This window comes from Mercenaria mercenaria, chromosome 13 (assembly GCF_021730395.1).
Source record: "Mercenaria mercenaria strain notata chromosome 13, MADL_Memer_1, whole genome shotgun sequence".
NCBI lineage: Eukaryota > Metazoa > Mollusca > Bivalvia > Venerida > Veneridae > Mercenaria > Mercenaria mercenaria.
The window spans coordinates 24,460,466-24,481,438 of NC_069373.1; the positions used below are offsets into that span (position 1 = coordinate 24,460,466).

General features: G+C 35.9%; 1 protein-coding gene across 2 annotated transcripts in view; it reads right to left on the bottom strand.

Moving 5' to 3' along the window:
* Window positions 1-20,973, bottom strand: part of LOC123529323 (reelin-like) — a 418,269-nt gene that overhangs the window by 244,059 nt on the left and 153,237 nt on the right. For both annotated transcript variants that reach the window (XM_045309613.2, XM_045309612.2), the window contains exons 23-24: window positions 16,518-16,723; window positions 8,430-8,589 (exon numbers count right to left, since the gene is read on the bottom strand). In XM_045309613.2, coding sequence (XP_045165548.2) covers window positions 8,430-8,589; window positions 16,518-16,723 — 366 coding nt within the window. The remainder of the gene's footprint in view (window positions 1-8,429; window positions 8,590-16,517; window positions 16,724-20,973) is intronic.

Sequence of the window (20,973 nt, forward strand, 5' to 3'; positions counted from 1 at the left end):
AAAAATGAGGAGTTGAGTACAATAAGCCCCTGCAATTTTGTCAGATGTGATGTTGATCGTTGAAAAAATTCTTGTATTTTAAGTTTACACTAATTTCTTTATTTTCGATTGCGAAACAAGTTCTTACAACTGAAGATTAATCGCTCGCGAGACTCATTTCAGATGGAATTAACCTCGAGTTAAGATGTTTTAGTTGTCTTGTAAAATGAAAAACGCAATAAGTATTTAAAAACAAACTCAAACTCGTCACAAATTGCTGTATCTCGTACAAAAATGATAGAATTTTGACATTTCACAAGTTATTCTATTATTCTGAGACCTGGATGCCCAGGTCAAACCGAAGTTATGATTATTTTTTGATATGCTCCAGTAACCAGCGTGTACACCTCATTCAAATAATTATTTTTTATAATTTGGCTTTAACGATTTTTTTATTCCGATGTTACTTTGTTCCCAAAAAATTACTGTACAGTGTAAAACCGCACTGAAAAATAACCACTGGTTAAGGAACTACACATGGAGTAGCACTATTTATTGAACGACCCTCGTATTTCTGAGTGTCAAAAAGTTAGCAATTTTTGAAATCCATCTGTTTAGCGTGCACAAATTTTAGCAAATTTCTGATTTCCTGACTTATGTAATGATAACACATTGTACATTACATTACATTACAATTTTATTTACAAATATTAGCGAATTTTTACAATTTGCCAAAATGTTCACCTTGCTAAGTTTACCACTTCTACGGTATGTTACTGTCTATTACTTGGATTTTTCATTAATTTTCACCATTCTGTGTTTATCACAGGTAGCTAAATACCTTCTGGAAATATATTGGGCAAATAATTTAGTTAATTTATTTCTATTTCATCTATGTACACACATATCAAAATAAAATACAATGCACATGTAATCTTAAAATCTCAGCCAAGTTTGATTCTGGGCTACACCTGTATACTGTAAGTCAAGTGTTGTCGGCCCTTCAGTATCACACAATTTGTTACATATCACCTTGTTAGATCTAGTACATTACATGTATCTTGATTTCTTTAGGAATCCTAATCATATTTATATACAATATGAAGTGATCTTAAGATCTAGGTCTAGATCAGGAGTGATTACAAGGCAAATCAGACTAAAAAGTCTAGCAGAGTCAGAGCTATAAGGCCTTGATCTATAAAAAATAAAATGATTCCCACGTTTACACTTTCATTTCTGCACAATCCAAATGATATGAAGAATTAAAATCTGGTGCAAGTGTGATGGTAAGATCGTTAAGAAATGGGCTGTGTCATAACCATTTATGCTTGTAATGTTTAAAAGAAAATTCTCTTCAAATGGTCACATTGACCTAATGATTCCAATAGCCCCTTCATCCGAGTGGTCTCAAATGCATTTCACAGATAAGAAACATGTATTTTATAAAGTTTCACCTAAAAGTCTATTACTTTTAATTAACAAGAAAAAACAAGAAAAACAACATGTTATCTCTATGTGATGAACATATAATATATAAATGCAAATGCCATTTCAAATTTAAATAAAAAATCCAGTGCTACATCATAAAATGCTACAATTTTTTTTCATCATTTTTAATTGGAATTGACACCACTATGATAATGCACAACCTTTCTCCTGTCACTTAAAATGAAAATTAATGTAGGCAACAACCATCCAATATACCCTAATTAAACCTTTAAATATTTAATCAACCGCATGGTAGGTGTTAGAAATACATGGAACTAGAACATAGAGAATTATAGACACTACATTTATTTTTTCAGAAATATATTATATATATACTGACTCGCATTTTCTCTAAAGGGCAATAAATCAATTATTTTGTTAACGGGAATTTAGATGGAGCTTCACAGGCTTAATACAACATTTCAAAATTTTGACTCAATGACTCCACTCCAAAATTTGACTCCACTCCAAATTTGACTCCACTCCACGACTCCACTCCAATTTTGACTCCACTCCACCACTCCACTCCATGACTCCACTCCATGTTTTGTAGTATGCCAAATTTATCACGTGATCCAAAACAGGTAAACAGAGAGTTTCACAGCCAGTGGCACATGTACACATTGCAAAGATTAACTAGTATTATCTTGAATAAATAACACACAAAATTTTAATTAAGTTTCAAACGTTTAAATGAAAGTACACTTTTTTCATTTACCCAGCAATACAGCTGCATTGTTCGTCAAAAATGTTTGATTCTTTTACACAATGTATGTGGTAATTCATTTTTCCTCTGACAACATTTTGCTTTTAGAAGGAATTTATTGTCTATTTCACAAACAAACGCATCATGTATGTAACTTTCAATAAAAAATTGTATCCTTTTTCAAAGACCCTGTTTTATTTGCTCTTTCTTTTTTGTAATCAGCAACATTTTTGAATTCCATTTAATTTTTACTCCAATTCAAAGAACAACTAGAGGCCATTTCTAAAATTATCTGTAGAATGTTGTAAAGACTGGGATTAAATCAGGATTCTGTGTATGTTGAGGGTCGAATTGTTTATTTATTAGCAACTGAAAAGAAATAGATTAAGTGTGGTTATTAATCTGATATGCTTGTAAACCCATTGTAAAGGCATCCTCTCTGCAGTGTAGTGAGAATGTTTACCTGTTTCAGATCACATGATAGGGTTACTGATGGAGTATAGGGATAAGTTCTTTATACATTTTTCCTATTTTTCCAAAAAGCTTTCTTTTGAAATAATAAAAATCTTATGCAATTTTCAGCTCCTAATTCCTTTATGTAAGCCTTTCATTAAACTTTGCTCTGATATATTTGATATATATTTAAAGTATAGTACTGAACAATGTTAAAAAAACTTCAACTTTAATCTGTTCTTATTTTTCTTAGCAAGTAGAAAGAACAAGCAAATTCAGTAAATTTATATCCTCTGCCAAATAAGTTGTTTTGTGAATGACGGGAGTATATTTCGAAAGATAATTTATTTCAAGATATACACAAGTTATGTACAACATGGCGCAACACTTTGTTGGTTCTTATTTTTTTTACCAATTCTAGTGGAAAAACTGCTATATAGATTGCCTCAGTCGACCCAGCTGTGAATGGGTACCAGCAAATTGCTGGGGATAAGGTATAATTGGTTTTAGGTGTCAGAGGAGGAGGAATTTGTTCAATTTAAAGAACTTTTTTAGGGGGTATGTTGGAGGTGGGATGTAATGTGGCAGTGTGTGATTGATTGCAGAGTTTTGTGTGGTGCAGTTGATAGAATACTAAGGCACAAGAAACAAAAAGTGAAATTATCTTGTTTTTAATTGGAGGAGGTGGGGGGACAAATGAATAAAGGAAGAAGGTTATGTTGCTATTATTTCCTATATCTTAGTAAACCTTTGCTTGGCAAAACTTCTTTCTAACAGAAAATCATTTTTCAAGCCCTTGCTAACTTTTAAATCAATCATGTTTCCAATACAAGTGACCTTCACTTTTGCCACGGGAGTTAGTTCTAATTTCATGGTATGATATCCTACTTGATAAAACACTGCTTTTGGCAGTGTAAAATGTATCAGACACCCATATATTTTAAATAATTTCATGAATAAGACATCCTTGCAATTAATATTGCAATGAAAATTTAAGACAGTGGGTAATTTCGTCAAATATTTGAGCAACACAATTTATTACTGGTTATACTTTGTCAAATGATCATTATAGCCTACTTTTTCCTGAATACATTGTGAAACGAAATAAGCAGCAAGCAGTATATATTCCAAGTTTAAAGTTAATACTTTGAATTGTTTTGAAGTTGTGCTTCAGACACAACATGTGAAGGATGAATTTGATTTATGAGCTTTTTAACAAAATTTGAGACCTTGAACTTTGACCTACCAATCAAGTTTATGTGCTCTGCACATTGTATCATAGTCAATTACCTACATGCAAAACGTTGAAGACTATACCTTGAATGGTTATTTAGTTTAGATCTGCACACAGAATAAGTTTGACAGTTTTGACCTTGCTGTATCCTAGACCTTTGACATACCTCTGACCATTGACTTACCCTTGACCACTGACTTACCAACCTGGTTCATGCGCTCAAATATTAAGGCGCAAAAATATAAAAATGAGCATTTTTATTGTTTTGGTGGTGGAGGTGGGGGGGAGGGGTGGTGAAGGAGTTGGGGAGGTAAAGTGGAGTGTTTTCCCCCTCAAATCACCTCATCATCATCCGACTGTATTTCAAGCCTAACTCAATACCTTGAATAGTTCTGAAGTTGTGCACCTGACATAAAATACAAAGGGCAGATCTGAACTCAATTTGCTACCTTGACCTTTGACTTACTGACCAAGTTTATGCCTTCTGCACATTGTCTTATCCCTAACCACTTGCTCTAGCTACCTGCAGGCTGACAGACACGACTGATAGATGCAAAGCAATATACCGAAATTTCTTTGAAAGGGGACATTAAAATGTTAAGGTTTATATATATTGAAACAGAGCACCGGCTGTGGGTGCCAACGCTCGTCTGCATGTGCTGGACAAAATGTTAAAAAAAAAGAGTTATGTTCTTGGCCTTCTTACTCATCTTAAATGATGACAAAAAAACCCCCAAAAATTATGATGTTTCAAAGCTATAGTACGTATTCAAGAACAGTGAACTTGAATAAAAAGCAACAAAGAAATACTGATTTTCAAAGTTAAAAAGGCATATAATTCTGACAAAATGCAAGAGAGAGTTATGGTTCTTGACCTGCATACTAAAATAAATAAGTGTACAAAGTTTCAAAGCAATAGCTCTTCTAGAAATCAAGAAAAGTGACCTAAATAAAAAGAAATTCAAATTTTCTAAGTACGTAAAGGACTGTAATTTTTACAACATGCAGGTTAGAGTTATGGTTCTTGGTCTACTCACTCAGTTAATGATGATAAACAAGTGTGCAAAGTTTTAAAGCTGTAGCTCTCATAGTTTTTGAGAAAAGTGGACCTAAACAAAAAATTTAACCAAAAAAATCTAATTTTCTAAGTACAACTAGATGCCCACAGGCAACATGTGGAGCACACCAGCTGTCAAAAGGACTAAGAGTTGCACATGACACCCTGTCTCATTAAGGCAAACATTTAAGCCAAATAAAAAATGATTGCAAAAAGTTACAATACATGTATAAGCTATTTATAGTAACAACAAAGGTAAGTAAATCTTTAAAAAAATCTAAGTCCACACAAAAATCCTTCCCAGGAGAGATAGGTCAAAATACACCTCAAAATTGGATGTAACATGCATATTGTACTACAGAAAAGTGGTCTTGATTTTTCCCTACGACCAGTAATAAACAAGAGGACCATGATGGTCCTGAATCGCTCACCTTCTCCACATGACCCAATTTTCATGAAGATCCATTGAAAAATATGGCTTCTAGAGAGGTCACAAGGTTTTTCTTTTATTTGACCTAATGACCTAGTTTTTGAAGGCACATGACCCAGTTTTGAACTTGACATAGATATTATCAAGGTGAACATTCTCACCAATTTTCATGAAGATCTCATGAAGAGTATGGCCTCTAGAGAGGTCACAAGGTTTTTCTATTTTTATACCTACTGACCTAGTTTTGACCACACGTCACCCAGTTTCAAATTTTATGTAGATATCATCAAGGTGAACATTCAGACAAATTTTCATGAAGATCCATTGAAAAATATGGCCTCTAAAGTGGTCAAAAGGTTTTTCTATTTTTAGACCTACTGACCTAGTTTTTGACCGCAGTTGACCCAGTTTCGAACTTGACCTAGATATCATCAAGATGAATACTAAGACCAACTTTCATACAGATCCCATGAGAAATATGGCCTCTAGAGAGGTCACAAGGTTTTTTTATTATTTGACCTACTGACCTAGTTTATGACTACACATGACCCAGTTTCAAACTTGACCTAGATATCATCAAAATGAACATTCTGACCAATTTTCATGAAGATTCATTAAAAAATATGGCCTCTAGAGAGGTCACAAGGTTTTTCTATTTTTAGACCTACTGACCTAGTTTTTCACTGCAGTTGACCCAGTTTCGAACTTGACCTAGATATCATCAAGATGAACATTCAGACCAACTTTCATACAGATCCCATCAAAAATATGGCCTCTAGAGAGGTCACACGGTTTTTCTATTATTTGATCTACTGACCTAGTTTTTGACAGCATGTGACCCAGTTTCGAACCTGACCTAGATATCATCAAGCTGAACATTCTGATCAATTTTTATGAAGATCCATAGAAAAGTACGGCGCCTAGAGAGGTCACAAGGTTTTTCTATTTTTAGACCTACTGACCTAGTTTTAGACCGCAGTTGACCCAGTTTCGAACTTGACCTAGATATCATCAAGATGAACATTCAAACCAACTTTCATACAGATCCCATGAAAAATATGGCCTCTAGAGAGGTCAAAAGGTTTTTCTATTATTTGACCTACTGACCTAGTTTTTGACCGCAGTTAACCCAGTTTCGAACTTGACCTAGATATCATCAAGGTGAACATTCAGACCAACTTTCATACAGATCCCATGAAAAATATGGCCTCTAGAGAGGTCACAAGGTTTTTCTATTATTTGACCTACTGACCTAGTTTTTGAAGGCGCATGACCCAGTATCGAACTTGACCTAGATATCATCAAGGTGAACATTCTGACATATTTTTATGAAGATCCATTGAAAAGTACGGCCTCTAGAGAGGTCACAAGGTTTTTCTATTTTTAGACCTACTGAACTAGTTTTTGATGGCACGTGACCCACTTTCAAACTTGACCTAGATATCATCAAGTTGAACGTTCTGACCAATTTTCATGAAGATCTTATGTAATATATGGCCTCTAGAGAGGTCACAAGGTTTTTCTATTTTTAGACCTACTGACCTAGTTTTTGATGGCACGTGACCCACTTTCGAACTTGACCTAGATATCATCAAGGTGAACATTCTGACCAATTTTCATGAAGATCTTGTGAAATATATGGCCTATAGAGAGGTCACAAGGTTTTTTCTATTTTTAGACCTACTGACCTAGTTTTTGAAGGCACGTGACCCAGTTTCGAACTTGACCTAGATATCATTAAGGTGAACATTCAGACCAACTTTCATAAAGATCCCATGAAAATTGTGACCTCTAGAGTGGTCACAAGCAAAAGTTTACGCACGGACGGACGGACGACGGACGCCGCACGATCACAAAAGCTCACCTTGTCACTTTGTGACAGGTGAGCTTAAAAGTTACAATATAAGCTATTTGTAGTAACAACAAAGGGAAGTAATTCTAGGTTCTTGCACATGACACTGAACAATTGTGCCAAGTTACATCAAAATCCCTCCATGCATGAAAAAGAAATGCTCCAGACAGTCATTCTTATATCTGACCCTTGACCTCTAAGTGTGACCTTGACCTTAGACCTAGGGTCCTGGTTCTTGCCAATGACACTCCATCACAATGTTGTGAACATTTGTGCCAAGTAACATCAAAATCGCTCCACGCATGAAGAAGAAATGCTCCGGGCAATGTCATTATTGAATTTATCCTTTGACCTCCAAGTGTGACCTTGATCTTTGAGATAGAAAACTGCGGTTTGTGCATGATACTCCGTCTCACTAAGGTTAACATTCATGGCAAATATAAACGAGATTGCTCCATGCATGTCAAAGTTATGGTCCGGACAAACAAATCCAGTGGACGGACGGACGCACGCACATACACTGAACAGCCATTTGGACAACTATGTCTTCGCTTCCATAAGCGGGCTCGACAAAAAGGGCCATAATTCTGACAAGATGCTTATCAGAGTTATGGTTCTTGAAACAAAAATTTTAACCAAAGCCAAAGCCGACACTAATGATCAAGTGACAACAATACCTTTTTTAAAATCAGACAAGCTAAATATGATATGAAAAAAAAAAAAACATACACAAAAGAAACAGACAAATCTTGGAAGATTTTAGAAAATAAAATTTCATAAAGTGTTACACGTCATCTTAAAGGGTTTCCTTCTTTTAGCTCCAGTGGTCCCTAAAATAGAGGCAGTCAGATTATCTTAACAAACTTAAGAGCAGATGTTAAGGATGTTTGGTGATGATGTATGAAGTGGTTCATGAGAACAAATCCTTTAAAAGCTTTATCTTTAGTTTTGACAGACCCTAAAATGGGTCAAGTGGAACAAGTTGAAAATATATGAGAGAGGTCCATGCTAGAAATGTTTATGCAGGACAAGGTATTATGAAAACAAAGGAAAACTGACCATATACCATCCACCTATACTAATAGCTCACCCTGAACCTGAATGTTGATGCTAGATATACAATGGATCCTAGATAAAATACTAATACTATATACTGGTAGTTCAGTTTGAACCCTTCTTTCAGATAGCTACTATGAGCATTAAGTTTTGAAAGCATGAAACAAGACTTACATTAAAGTCATCTTCAATAGATCTCAGATTCTCATACTGTCCAAGTCGTATTTCATCTATTGCCCACTGATCATATCCCTTCCCAGAATGCTGTGGCTGCCACCACTGAAATCTAGCACTTGGTGTTCTTGCTTCTTTTGGCAAGTCATTGGACACTAAACTGAAATATTTTCATGATCATTTACAGATTTTACAGTGTTGCTGTAAACTGCATAAGTAATTCAAAGGTTTAGTAAAACATGTACAGTAAAACTCACTTATAGCAAACTCAGTTTTAACTTTTCTGGCTCGATTTCTCTCCCCCCCCCCCCCCCCCCCCCCCCCCCCACCCCCTATAGATTTTATATGAAAATCCCATGTATATCTCGACCTTTGATATAGAGAAAACTTGGTTATATGGAACACATTTCCAGGTCCAAACACGACAATTATAAGGAACTTAGTCCATTATTTCAAGATTAAATGCCATATTTGTAACATATTACTAGAAGGTTCAAGCACAAAGGGCAACAATGTGGAGCCCATTATTTATTGACACACCGCATGAATGACTCAAGTTTCACAAGTTTCATTTCAATATCTTGACCCAAACTATTGTTATCTAACAGAAATGATCATCAACACAAAAAAAAAATTAAAAAATTCTAAGTCCACAAAGAAAAAAAATTATGTATCATCCTTGTTGTACCACAGAAAAGTGATGTTGTTTTTTCTGTAGGACCAATAATAACAAAGTTACAAAATAAGCTGTTTCTAGGAAAAACAAAGGGAAGTGATTCTGACAAAAATAGAAAAAGTCGTTATCAGGTACGGATATGTCAAAATACACCTAAAAACTTGAGCTACCATCCATGTTGTATCACAGAAAGATGGTCCTGGTTTTTCCCTATGCCCAATGATGAAAAGTTACAAAATAATCTATTTATATAACAACATAGGGAAGTAATTCTAGAAAAAAGTGTGAGTCCACAAAAAACGGATCTGCCAAATAAAAAAAGATTGATCAATGCATGTCAAATTTATGGCCTAATATGACCTTTGACCTATAAGTGTTACCTTGACCTTTGAGATTGGGGCCTAGGGTTTGCACATGACACCCCATCTCACTAAAGCAAACATTATGCCAAATAAAAACAAGAGGACCATGATGGTCCTGAATCGCTCACCTGACGTCGTTTTTTCTAATATTTGACATAGTGACCTAGTTTTTGAGTTCATGTGACCCAGTTTTGAACCTGACCTCGATATCATCAAGATAAAAATTCTGACCAATTTTCATGAAGATCCATTGAAAAATATGGCCTCTAGAGAGGTCACAAGGTTTTTAATTATTTGACCTACTGACCTAGTTATTGATGGCACGTGACCCAGTTTCGAATTTGACCTAGATATCACCAAGATGAAGATTCTGACCAATTGTCATGAAGATCCATCCAAAAGTATGGCCTCTAGAGAGGTCACAAGGTTTTTCTAATTTTAGACCTACTGACCTAGTTTTTGACCACAGTTGACCTAGTTTCAAACTTGATCTAGATATCATCAAGATGAACATTCAGACCAACTTTCATACAGATGCCATGAAAAATATGGCCTCTAGAGAGGTCACAAGGTTTTTCTATTATTTGATCTACTGACCTAGTTATCAATGGCATGTGACCCAGTTTCGAACTTGACCTAGATACCATCAAGGTGAACATTCTGACCAATTTTCATGAAGATCCATTCGAAAGTATGGCCTGTAGAGAGGTCACAAGGTTTTTCTATTTTTAGACCTACTGACATAGTTTTTGACCAGAGTTGACCCAGTTTCAAACTTAATCTAGATATCATCAAGATGAACATTCAGACCAACTTTCATACAGATTCCTTGAAAAATATGGCCTCTAGAGAGGTCACAAGGTTTTTTTATCATTTGACCTACTGACCTAGTTATTGAAGGCACGTGACCCAGTTTCGAACTTGACCTAGATATCATCAAGGTAAACATTCTGACCAATTTCCATGAAGATCCATCCAAAAGTATGGCCTCTAGGGAGGTCACAAGGTTTTTCTATTTTAAGACCTACTGACCTAGTTTTCGACCGCAGTTGACCCAGTTTCGAATTTGACCTAGATATCATCAAGATGAATATTTGGACCAACTTTCATACAGTTCCCATGAAAAATATGGTCTCTAGAGAGGTCACAAGGTTTTTCTATTATTTGACCTACTGACCTAGTTATTGATGGCATGTGACCCACTTTCAAACTTGACCTAGATATCATCAAGGTGAACATTCAGACCCATTTTTATGAAGATCCATTCAAAAGTATGGCTTCTAGAGAGGTCACAAGGTTTTTCTATTTTTAGACCTACTGACCTAGTTTTTGACCACAGTTGACCCACTTTCGAACTTGACCTAGATATCATCAAGATAAACATTCAGACTAACTTTCATACAGATCCCATGAAAAATATGGCCTCTAGAGAGGTCACAAGGTTTTTCTATTATTTGACCTACTGACCTAGTTTTTGATGGCACATGACCCAGTTTCGAACTTGACCTAGATATCATCAAGGTGAACGTTCTGACCAATTTTCATGAAGATCTTATGAAAAATATGGCCTCTAGAGAGGTCACAAGGTTTTTCTATTTTTAGACCTACTGACCTAGTTTTTGACCACACCTGACCCAGTTTCGAACTTGACCTAGATATCATTAAGGTGAACATTCTGGCCAACTTTCATAAAGATCCCATGAAAAATGTGACCTCTAGAGTGGTAACAAGCAAAAGTTTACGGATGGACTGACGGACGGATGCACGGACGACGGACGCCACGTGATCACAAAAGCTCACCTTGTCACTTTGTGACAGGTGAGCTAATAAGATTGTTCAATGCATGTCAAAGTTATGGCACGGACAACCTCTTAAATGAATTTTGACCCCTAAGTTTTACCTTGGTTTATAAGGTAAGGGGCCTAGGAGTTGCGCGTAGCACTCATCTGATTGAGGTTAACATTTCTACCGAATAAAAAAAAGATTGCTCTATGCATGGCAAAGTCACAGCCAGACAAGCTCTAAAATGACCTTTGACCCCTAACTGTGACCTTGACCTTTGAAATAGGAACCTGGGGTTTGTGTATGATACTTCGTCTCATGGAGGTAAACATTCATGCTAAATACAGTCGAGACTGCCTTAACGACCCCCTGAATTTAGCGACTCCCTGTCATATGCGACCCTATTTTATGCTCCGGACGCAATTTACTATTAAAGGAGTCTGAATTAAGCAGCCCCCTGCCTTACGCGACAAGCGACTGTGAAATCAGGCTCCCGAATCGATCATCAGATCGTTTCCAGCGACTCTGAGATGCTCCCTCGCAAGATTTTACATGATAGAGTTACCGTTCGTTATCTCGCGTGAAGTTGTTTGTGACGAGAACTTACTTGTTTACAAAAAATGTCCGATGAAAAACATAAAAAAGAACTGTTTTGATATTAGAACAGTGTGTTAATGCACTTGAATTGCTCCATTGGAGAAAACCAGCGTATAAAGTCGCTGAAGAATTCGGAGTCGGTGCATAAATTAACAATGTTCCTGGTGAAACAAAAAGATGCCGGTATTTAACAGGAAACGACGAAGAAAACACGTGCCCGAAAACACGGATTAAACTTTAAAGATGCAGTCAATAAACGAACAAATGTCAATGAACCATTAATACATAAAAATATAAATATCATAAACCTCAGTGTGTAAAATAGTTCGAATGGACCATTTATATTTTACTGCTCCCCTTTATTTTCTTGCCAGATCATGAGCTTAAATTTGTTTTATGAACATCATATGAATGATGCAAATTATTTGAAATTTATATTTTATCAATATGCAATTAAAGAAATAGTATTTAATCATTTTTCACTCCTACCTTAAAAGAGGCCTATATATAAGTATCCGATATACATGTACTTTAACTGGAAAAATATATGAAACCAACGTCATCCAGTTAAGTGAGACTGTTTTAAGAGACTCCCTGTCATATGTGACCATTTTTGCTGCTTCCCAAAGTCGGTCTCTTAAAATAGTCTCGACTGTATAAAGAAAATTCCTTTATTATGCATATCAAAGTTATGGCCTGGACATGATCAGACATGACCTTTGACCTCCAAGTATGACCTTAACCTTTGAGATAGGAACCTGGAATTAGTGCAAGACACTCCGTCTCATTGAGGTAAAGATTCACGCCAAATATAAACAAGATTGCTCCATGCAAAAAATCGGGGCAGACACACGCATTAACATACATACATAGAACAGCCATTTTGACGACTATGTCTTCGCTCATGGCAAGTGGGCTCGACAAAAATCATACAACTTTATAAATTTGATGTTAAATGTGTGATTACATTGTATTCATTTTATGATCTACTCAGTACGTTTTGAATAATTACATATAATGAGCATGTATTTTAACATTAAACATTTAATTAATTGCAGGGAAGCTGAAAAGTAAATTGTTGTAAAATTGGTACAAGAGACAATCATCTGAATACAAATTTCAATTTTTTCAAAGCGGCGGTAAATGGAGGTAAAGAATCAACAGAACAAAATATAAATTCAATGTTTTTGGTTATTACAAATACTGAAATACTGAAATGGAGTAAACAATCAGAATTAAATCAATTGCAAATCAATATGAAATCATTTATTAATGAATTTAGTATGTAATTTCATTTTTATAAAACAGCAATGGATGTTTGTTATACAGTTCATTTGTTTTGTTTTTGGTTTAATGACCTTTTTCAACAGTATTTCAGTCATGTAACAGCGGGCAGTTAACCTAACCAGTGTATTCTGTACCAGTACAAACCCGTTCTCCGCAAGTAACTGCCAACTTCCCCACATGAATTATCAGAGGTGAAGACAAATGATTTCAGACACAATGTCTTTTACCAAATCGTTACGGAGAACATACGCAACGCCCGGGGATTGAACTTGCGACCCCGCGATCCGTAGACCAACACTCTCCCTACTGAGCTAAGCGGGCGGGCTGTTATACAGTTCATTTATAGCAAATTCAGGTCTCACAGCAGGGTAAGAATTTTTTTTTTTCAAAAGGTTGTTTTTGTAAAATGATATTTATCTGTGGCTATTTTGGGCTAAAATAAAGGTTAAATTTCTGATATTATTTTAATTCCCTGCTGTATTGAACTTTGAAACTCTGACCAATCCAACCATTCTGTCTTCAATAGTATGAAGACTGCCCCTAAACCCTCGTTACTCACAGGAAATTACCTGTTTATAGAAGTTAATTGGGGAGTGAACACAGTCTGTCAACCTTAATCCTTTCAAAGGTATTTCAAAGTAATGGAAAAGTAATCTATGTTACCTGCAAAAAAGGATCAAATTGCTTTCTTTGATTTTTTCATATTTCTACACATGTGTACTTCGACACATATATAGGTAGCAGAAACTTTTCTATTCCCATCAATAGCTTTGTGAAATTCTGTTGGTTTTAACTTTAAAAACAAAATGCTGTTTTGTTGATGAATTTAACAACAGAAAAGTCACAATTTCCCCAGGGCACTATTTTCTTTTTAAATTGCTGATTACCAAAATCGGTCTGCAGTAATTATGCAAGGTTTTTCCAAGCACAGGGGTAAACAAGAACATTGTGTGAAATAATTTCCAAATCTGGCAAGCAATTTCTGACAAGAAGATACAAACAAGAGCTCGTAGAACATGAAATGACCCTCTTGATGCATTCAGTAATTGCACAAGGAACAGAAATTATTTGGTCACTGTACAAGAAAGTACTACTGTTCTGGGTCAATGTGACCTTGATCTTTAACCTACTGACCTAAAAATCAATAGGAGTCATCTGCTGGTCATGATCAACCTCCGTATTAAGTTTCGTGATCCTAAGCCCAAGCGTTCTTAAGTTATCATCCAGATTTAACTGTTACGGGTCAATGTGACCTTGACCTTCGGCCTACTGACCTCAAAATCAATAGGGGTCATCTGCTGGTCATGACCAACCTCCCTATCAACTTTCACGATCCTAGGTCCATACGTTCTTGAGTTTTCATCTGGAAACTGTTTAACTGTTCCCGGGTCACTGTGACTATGAACTTTGACCTACTGACCTCAAAATCAATAGGGGTCATCTGCTGGTCATGATCAACCTCACTATCAACTTTCATGATCCTAGGCACATATGTTCTTGATCTATTATCCGGAAGCCGTTTCACTGTTCCGGGTCACTGTGACCTTGACCTTTGAACTACCAATCTCAAAATCAATAGGGGTCATCTGTTGGTCATGACCAACCTCCCTATCAACTTTCATGATCCTAGGCCCAGGTTTTTTTGAGTTATCATCCGGTAACTGTTTAACTGTTTTGGGTCACTGTGACCTTGACCTTTGACTTACTGAACTCAAAATCAATAGAGGTCATCTGCTGGTGATGACCAACCTCCCTATCAACTTTCATGATCCTAGGCCCAAGTGTTCTTGAGTTAGCATCTGGAAACGGATTGCTCTACATACCGACCGACAGACCGACATCTGCAAAACAATATACCCCTCCTTCTTCCAAGGGGGGCATTATAAAGATATAATTATAGGAACAAAGAGACAACATGCCCTGGAGGCTAATTTTTTTACAACTGAATAATTTGAGCAATCTTGATAGAGGGTCACTTAACTATTATTTTTGTGAAGTAATTTCAAAATCGAGCTAACAGTTTCAGACAAGATTTTCAAATTTTCTATTTTATACATCAATATTGAATGGGGACCATGTTTTTTACTGAAACTGAATCAGAGAAATTTAAATGGGCATTGTACAGGGTCATCCAAGGAACATTTGTGTAAAACTAAGTCAAAATTGGGAAAATGATTTATGAGAAGATTTTTAAAGACTTTCCTTCTGGTTGCCATAGCACCCAGAATTCTGCATGAAATGGAATTCTTTGAACGTACCATGCCCCTTATGACCTTTAGAGGGTGCAATCATAGGATATCCGTATGGACATCGCAGACAAGTCGTACGGAGCTCACAAGGAGCCCGGTCGTACCTTGTACGATGCCAGTTGACTCGTACGGCGCTCGTACGGTGTCCGTGGAACTTAAAATATATTCCTGTTTTTATACCACCTTGAATTACCAAGGAAGTCATACGGAGCCCAGCGAATGCCCTGTGCAGACATCACACATTATCCGCACTGTGTCCTTAATATCGTACGGATATCGTACGTTGACCATGCGAGTCATCGGCAAGCCTCGCAGTTTTCCAAATCCACATGGACATTGTGCGATGCCCGTACGAGCTCTTCCAGGGCCCGTGCGGTTTCCGTACAGGGCTCTTGTGAGCTGCTCCTGACTTCAAAAATCTCTACGAGCTCGTACAGAACTTGGGAGCTCAGTGAAACATATTTTCACCGAGTTCCTGAGTCCTCTACAAGTTAAAAAAATCCATACGATGCCCGTACGAGTCAACGATGTCCATACAGACGCCATGTGAGCTTACCAAAATCTGACTGAAAACCTACTTGTACGGAGCTTGTAGCATTCTTGTGACCAGGGTATTAATAAAGAAACTTTTATCTTTACAACTATGCATTCTATACAAAGAGATTATTATCATTTTACATAGGTAATCATACATAAGAAGATTATTATCATTTTACTAAGGTGTTTCACATATAAGAAGATTATTATCATTGTACCTTGGTAAACAAACATAAGAAGATTGTTATCATTGTACCTAGGTAAACATACATAAGAAGATTATTTTCATTGTACCTAGGTAAACATACATAAGAAGATTGTTATCATTGTACCTTGGTAAACATACATAAGCAGATTGTTATCATTGTACCTAGGTAAACATACATAAGAAGATAATTTTCATTGTACCTTGGTAAACATACATAAGAAGATTGTTATCATTGTACCTAGGTAAACATACATAAGAAGATTATTTTCATTGTACCTTGGTAAACATACATAAGAAGATTGTTATCACTGTACCTAGGTAAACATACATAAGAAGATTATTTTCATTGTACCTTGGTAAACATACATAAGAAGATTATTAACATTGTACCTTGGTGTTCCATACATAGTCCCTTCAAGCTCATCAAGGAGGGTCCAGGTTACCCCACCATTTGTAGAATATTGTAAGATAACACCCTCAGGCCGATGTTCACCACCATTACAATCTTTATCCCCACCACCAATACGTAAGTAAAACTGTAGGTAGTCAGCATTACGTGTGTCCATATCCTTCGTTACCAACTCTCTCACTCCATTCTGTATAAATATATGGATACAAGTGTAGTTTCAATACTGAATGAGTTTACTGAAATTATTTAACATGAGTTTTTGTTGTATTCAACAACTCCAATAAATTCAGTACTTAAACATACACAATCATGCTTAAACTAGAAGTCAGTACTTAAACATACTCACAATTACAAGAAAATAAACATGTTAGCTACTGTATATATACAGTAGATATTGCACTAAGAGAGAACAGAAGGGATCTAGTTTACATTCAGAGAGTAAATATATAGCTTCTCTGGTCCATATCAATTAAAAATACTAAAATGTCATGGCGATCTAGGAGACATATATTGTACTACTTATTTGAACTGTCAAAACGTGTTTCTGGTTTTCATGTTAATCTTATATAAGATTAGTGTGAACAGAATATAATGAAAGCCAGGAACATGTTTTGACAGTTCAAATAAATAGTACAATAACAGAAAATTTGAGTACATATGCAAATGTTGAACCAGTAGCCCTATTTAGGCAGTACATAAAGCAGCATCAAAACTAATCTTATTCGAGTAAGTGGATTTGTTGAATATGCATGTTCATTTGTACTGCTAGATGCTTTGCTGAAACTGGTTTAATGTTGTGTGGTGGGGATTGGTTTGAATAAATTCTCTTTACCTAAGAAAAGCTTGTATCAAAACGGATCGCGAGTATGATACTCTCTGATCTGAATTTAAATATCCCCCTTAATACACCCCGGGGTGTAAGATGGATTTTTCCAGCACCGGTAAAAATACCGGAAATCCCCATCTGGTATGCAAGAATGAAATGTCTCTGCTGATTTGTGAGGCAAAATAACAGAGATGATAGAATATAATTTTATGCAAATGTTGAACCAGTACAAATGTGTAGTACAATTGGGGTGTGTATGTAAAGCAGCATCCAAACTAATCCTATGTGGGTTGTGGATTTGTTGTGGAATAAGCATGCATATTTGTAGTGCTGCCATAACTGGTCTGGTGTATTGTGGAGGTATGGGTTGTGTAATTCCTCTCATATAATAGTTTATATTAATAATTCATAATAAACTAACTTGTATCCGTGGGAGTATAGGTATTGGAATCTTGTTTAAATTGAATGGATCCCTTATACTATAGGATGGCAATCTAAGGCTTTAACTGAGTACTTGCTCGGTGTTCCGAGTATCAATTACGAAATTTAGTAATCGAGTACTTAAAAAATAAAAGAAAAAAAAACAACTAGAAATACGTAAATTTTAACACGGCCATTTAAACATCAACAAAGTGTCTATCTGTCATCTTTTCACTCAATTACCCAGATTATAAAAACACAAAGGTGTGAATTGATGCACAATGGTCAATAATGACCCCTGACAGGTAACAGTGTTTGCAAAATCATAATCACTGAAAATGCCAAACCTATATCCCTCCGACTTTGTTAAGATTCTAAGTTTAAAGTCACTTATGCTGCATACTGCAGTACCGCTTATATCATAAACAATTAGAAAATAACAACACACCTGTGTGCAATTGTTAAAATTAGCGGTACATCATAAAGAACATATCCTTTATAATTTAGAAGCTAAACCATTCCAATTTTATGCCGACTTTGCAGTTTGCTCCAGATGTTCCGCTTAGCATTTTAATAGTCGCCTATATATTTTTGTTTTGATATCTTGATTATCTTACATTAAGTCACTGACATAAAAAGTTACTTATAATATATCAATAAACTGTTATCATCTGTGTTAGTTTTACATTCTCGAGTTTTCCCTTTAGCACAAAGTAATTATTTACAACTGTATCAAAAAAAAAAAATGGATTTGAAACATTATATCACTGCTTATGGTAGCCATGGTGAAACAACTAATGATTTTGAATTATCTCCCTTAAAAAGTGAACAAATGCTATATTCCGGTTACAGAAATCACTTTTAAACGAGTAACCGAGTACCCGATCGAAAAAATCAGTGAGTTGGAGGATTTGTTGTGGAATATGAACACTCATTTGTTACAGTCTGCTGTAACTGATCTGATGTATTGTGGTGGTAATTGGTTCGTATTATAAGATTCTTTCACTGGTTGTAGGTGCAGATGGGAATATCTGGCCTCGAGGGTAACTGTTTAGGTGGTAACAATGTTCCCTGCCGAGTTACTGCCTAAACAGTTACCCGAGAGCCGGATATTTCCATCTGTACCTATAACCAGTGACAGAATCTTTTTCTTGCATACCAGTTTCAAGAAATAATAATAACAAGAGCGCCGCCAAGCGGGGCAATATACGCCCGAAGGCTTACATCATAGGATGGTAGCAAAATTTTAAGAACTTTACTGTTGTAGCCTCAAAGGACTGGAACAACAAAAGGAAAACTTCAAACAACAGCACCGCCTTGCGGGTGCTGACGCTCATCTGATTTTTTTTGTGTAATAGAAATATTGTCCTACCCTTGATTTTCTAAGTCTAAAAAGGGCCATCATTCTTGCAAAAAGCAGGATAGAGTTATGTTTCTTGATGTACAGTGTCCACTTATGATGGTGAAAAACTGTTGCAATTTTTAAAGCAATAGCTTTGATAGTTTATGAGAAAAGTTGACTTAAACATAAATACTCAACCAAGAAAATGATTTTCTAAGTCCAAAAGGGGCAATAATTATTGCAAAAAGCAGGATGGAGTTATGTTGCTTGCTGTACAGGGTCAGCTTATGATGGTGAACAAGTGTTGCAAGTTACAAAGCAATAGCTTTGATAGTTTAAGAGAAAAAGTTGACTTAAACATAAAACTTAACCAAGAAATCTGATATTTTCTAAGTCCAAAAGGGGCCATAAATCTTGCAAAAAGCAGGACGGAGCTATGTTTCTTGCTGTACAGGTCAACTTATGATGGTGAACAAGTGTTGCAAGTTTTAAAACAATAGCTTTGATAGTTTAGGATAAAAGCTGACCTTAACATAAAACTTAACCAAGAAAACTGATTTTCTAAGTCCAAAAGGGGCAATAAATCTTGCAAAAAGCAAGATGGAGTTATGTTTCTTGATGTACAGGGTCTGCTTATGATGGTGAACAAGTATTCCAAGTTTCAAAGCAATAGCTTTGATAGTTTAGGAGAAAAGTTGACCTAAACATAAAACTTAACCAAGAAATCTGATATTTTCTAAGTACAAAAGGGGCCATAAATCTTACAAAAAGCAAGATGGAGTTATGTTTCTTGCTATACAGGGTCAGCTTATGATGGTGTTCAAGTATTCCAAATTTCAAAGCAATAGCTTTGATAGGTTAGGAGAAAAGCTGACCTAAACAAAAAACTTAACCAGGCAACGCCGACGCAGACGCCGACGCCGACAACCGCTCAAGTGATGACAATAACTCATCATTTTTTTTCAAAAAATCAGATGAGCTAAAAACAAATCTAAGTCCACAAAAAAAATATTCAAAGTCTACAAAAAAATCCTTATCACGTACAGGTATGTAAAAATACACCTTAAAATTGGAGGTACCATCCATGTTGTACCACAGAAAAGTGGTCTCGGTTTTTCTCTACAGCCAATAATAAAAAAGTTTCAAAATAAGCTATTTATAGTAACATAAAAGGGAAGTAATTCGAAAAAAAAATTATTGTAAGTACAAAAAAGAGATCTGCCAAATAAAAACAAGAGCACTCAATGCAGAGCAATATACACAAAGCAAAGTCATATATGACCTTTGACCCTTAAGTGTGACCTTGACCTTGAAGCGAGTCATCCGGAACATGCGCTCTGCACGTCGTCTTGGTGTGGTGAACATTTGTGTCAAGTTTCTTTGAAATCCTTCATGGGGTTCAGAGTTACAGAGCGGACATGAAACAAACTGATATGACCTTTGACTCCTAAGTGTGACCTTGACCTTGAAGCAAGACATCCAAAACATGCGCTCTGCACATCGTCTTGGTGTGGTAAACATTTGTGTAAAGTTTCCTTGAAATCCTTCAAGGGGTTCAAGTGTTACAGAGCGGACACGAAATTGCTAACGGACAGACGGACGGACAGACGGACACCAGCGTCATAACATAATACGTCCCTTTGGGCGTATAAAAATAAAATCAATCGAATGGCTTTCTTTTTAGAACTATTTCTTATAGCAGTGTATTTAAACAAAGCACAGGAAACCAACGTCCGTAAACAGGAAAGACATCATGATGTATAAACAAATATATACCATACAGGCATGAGTCATTTTGTTTTACCTCCTGTAAGCTTGTAGTATTTTCACATGTTAAATGGTGGTCACA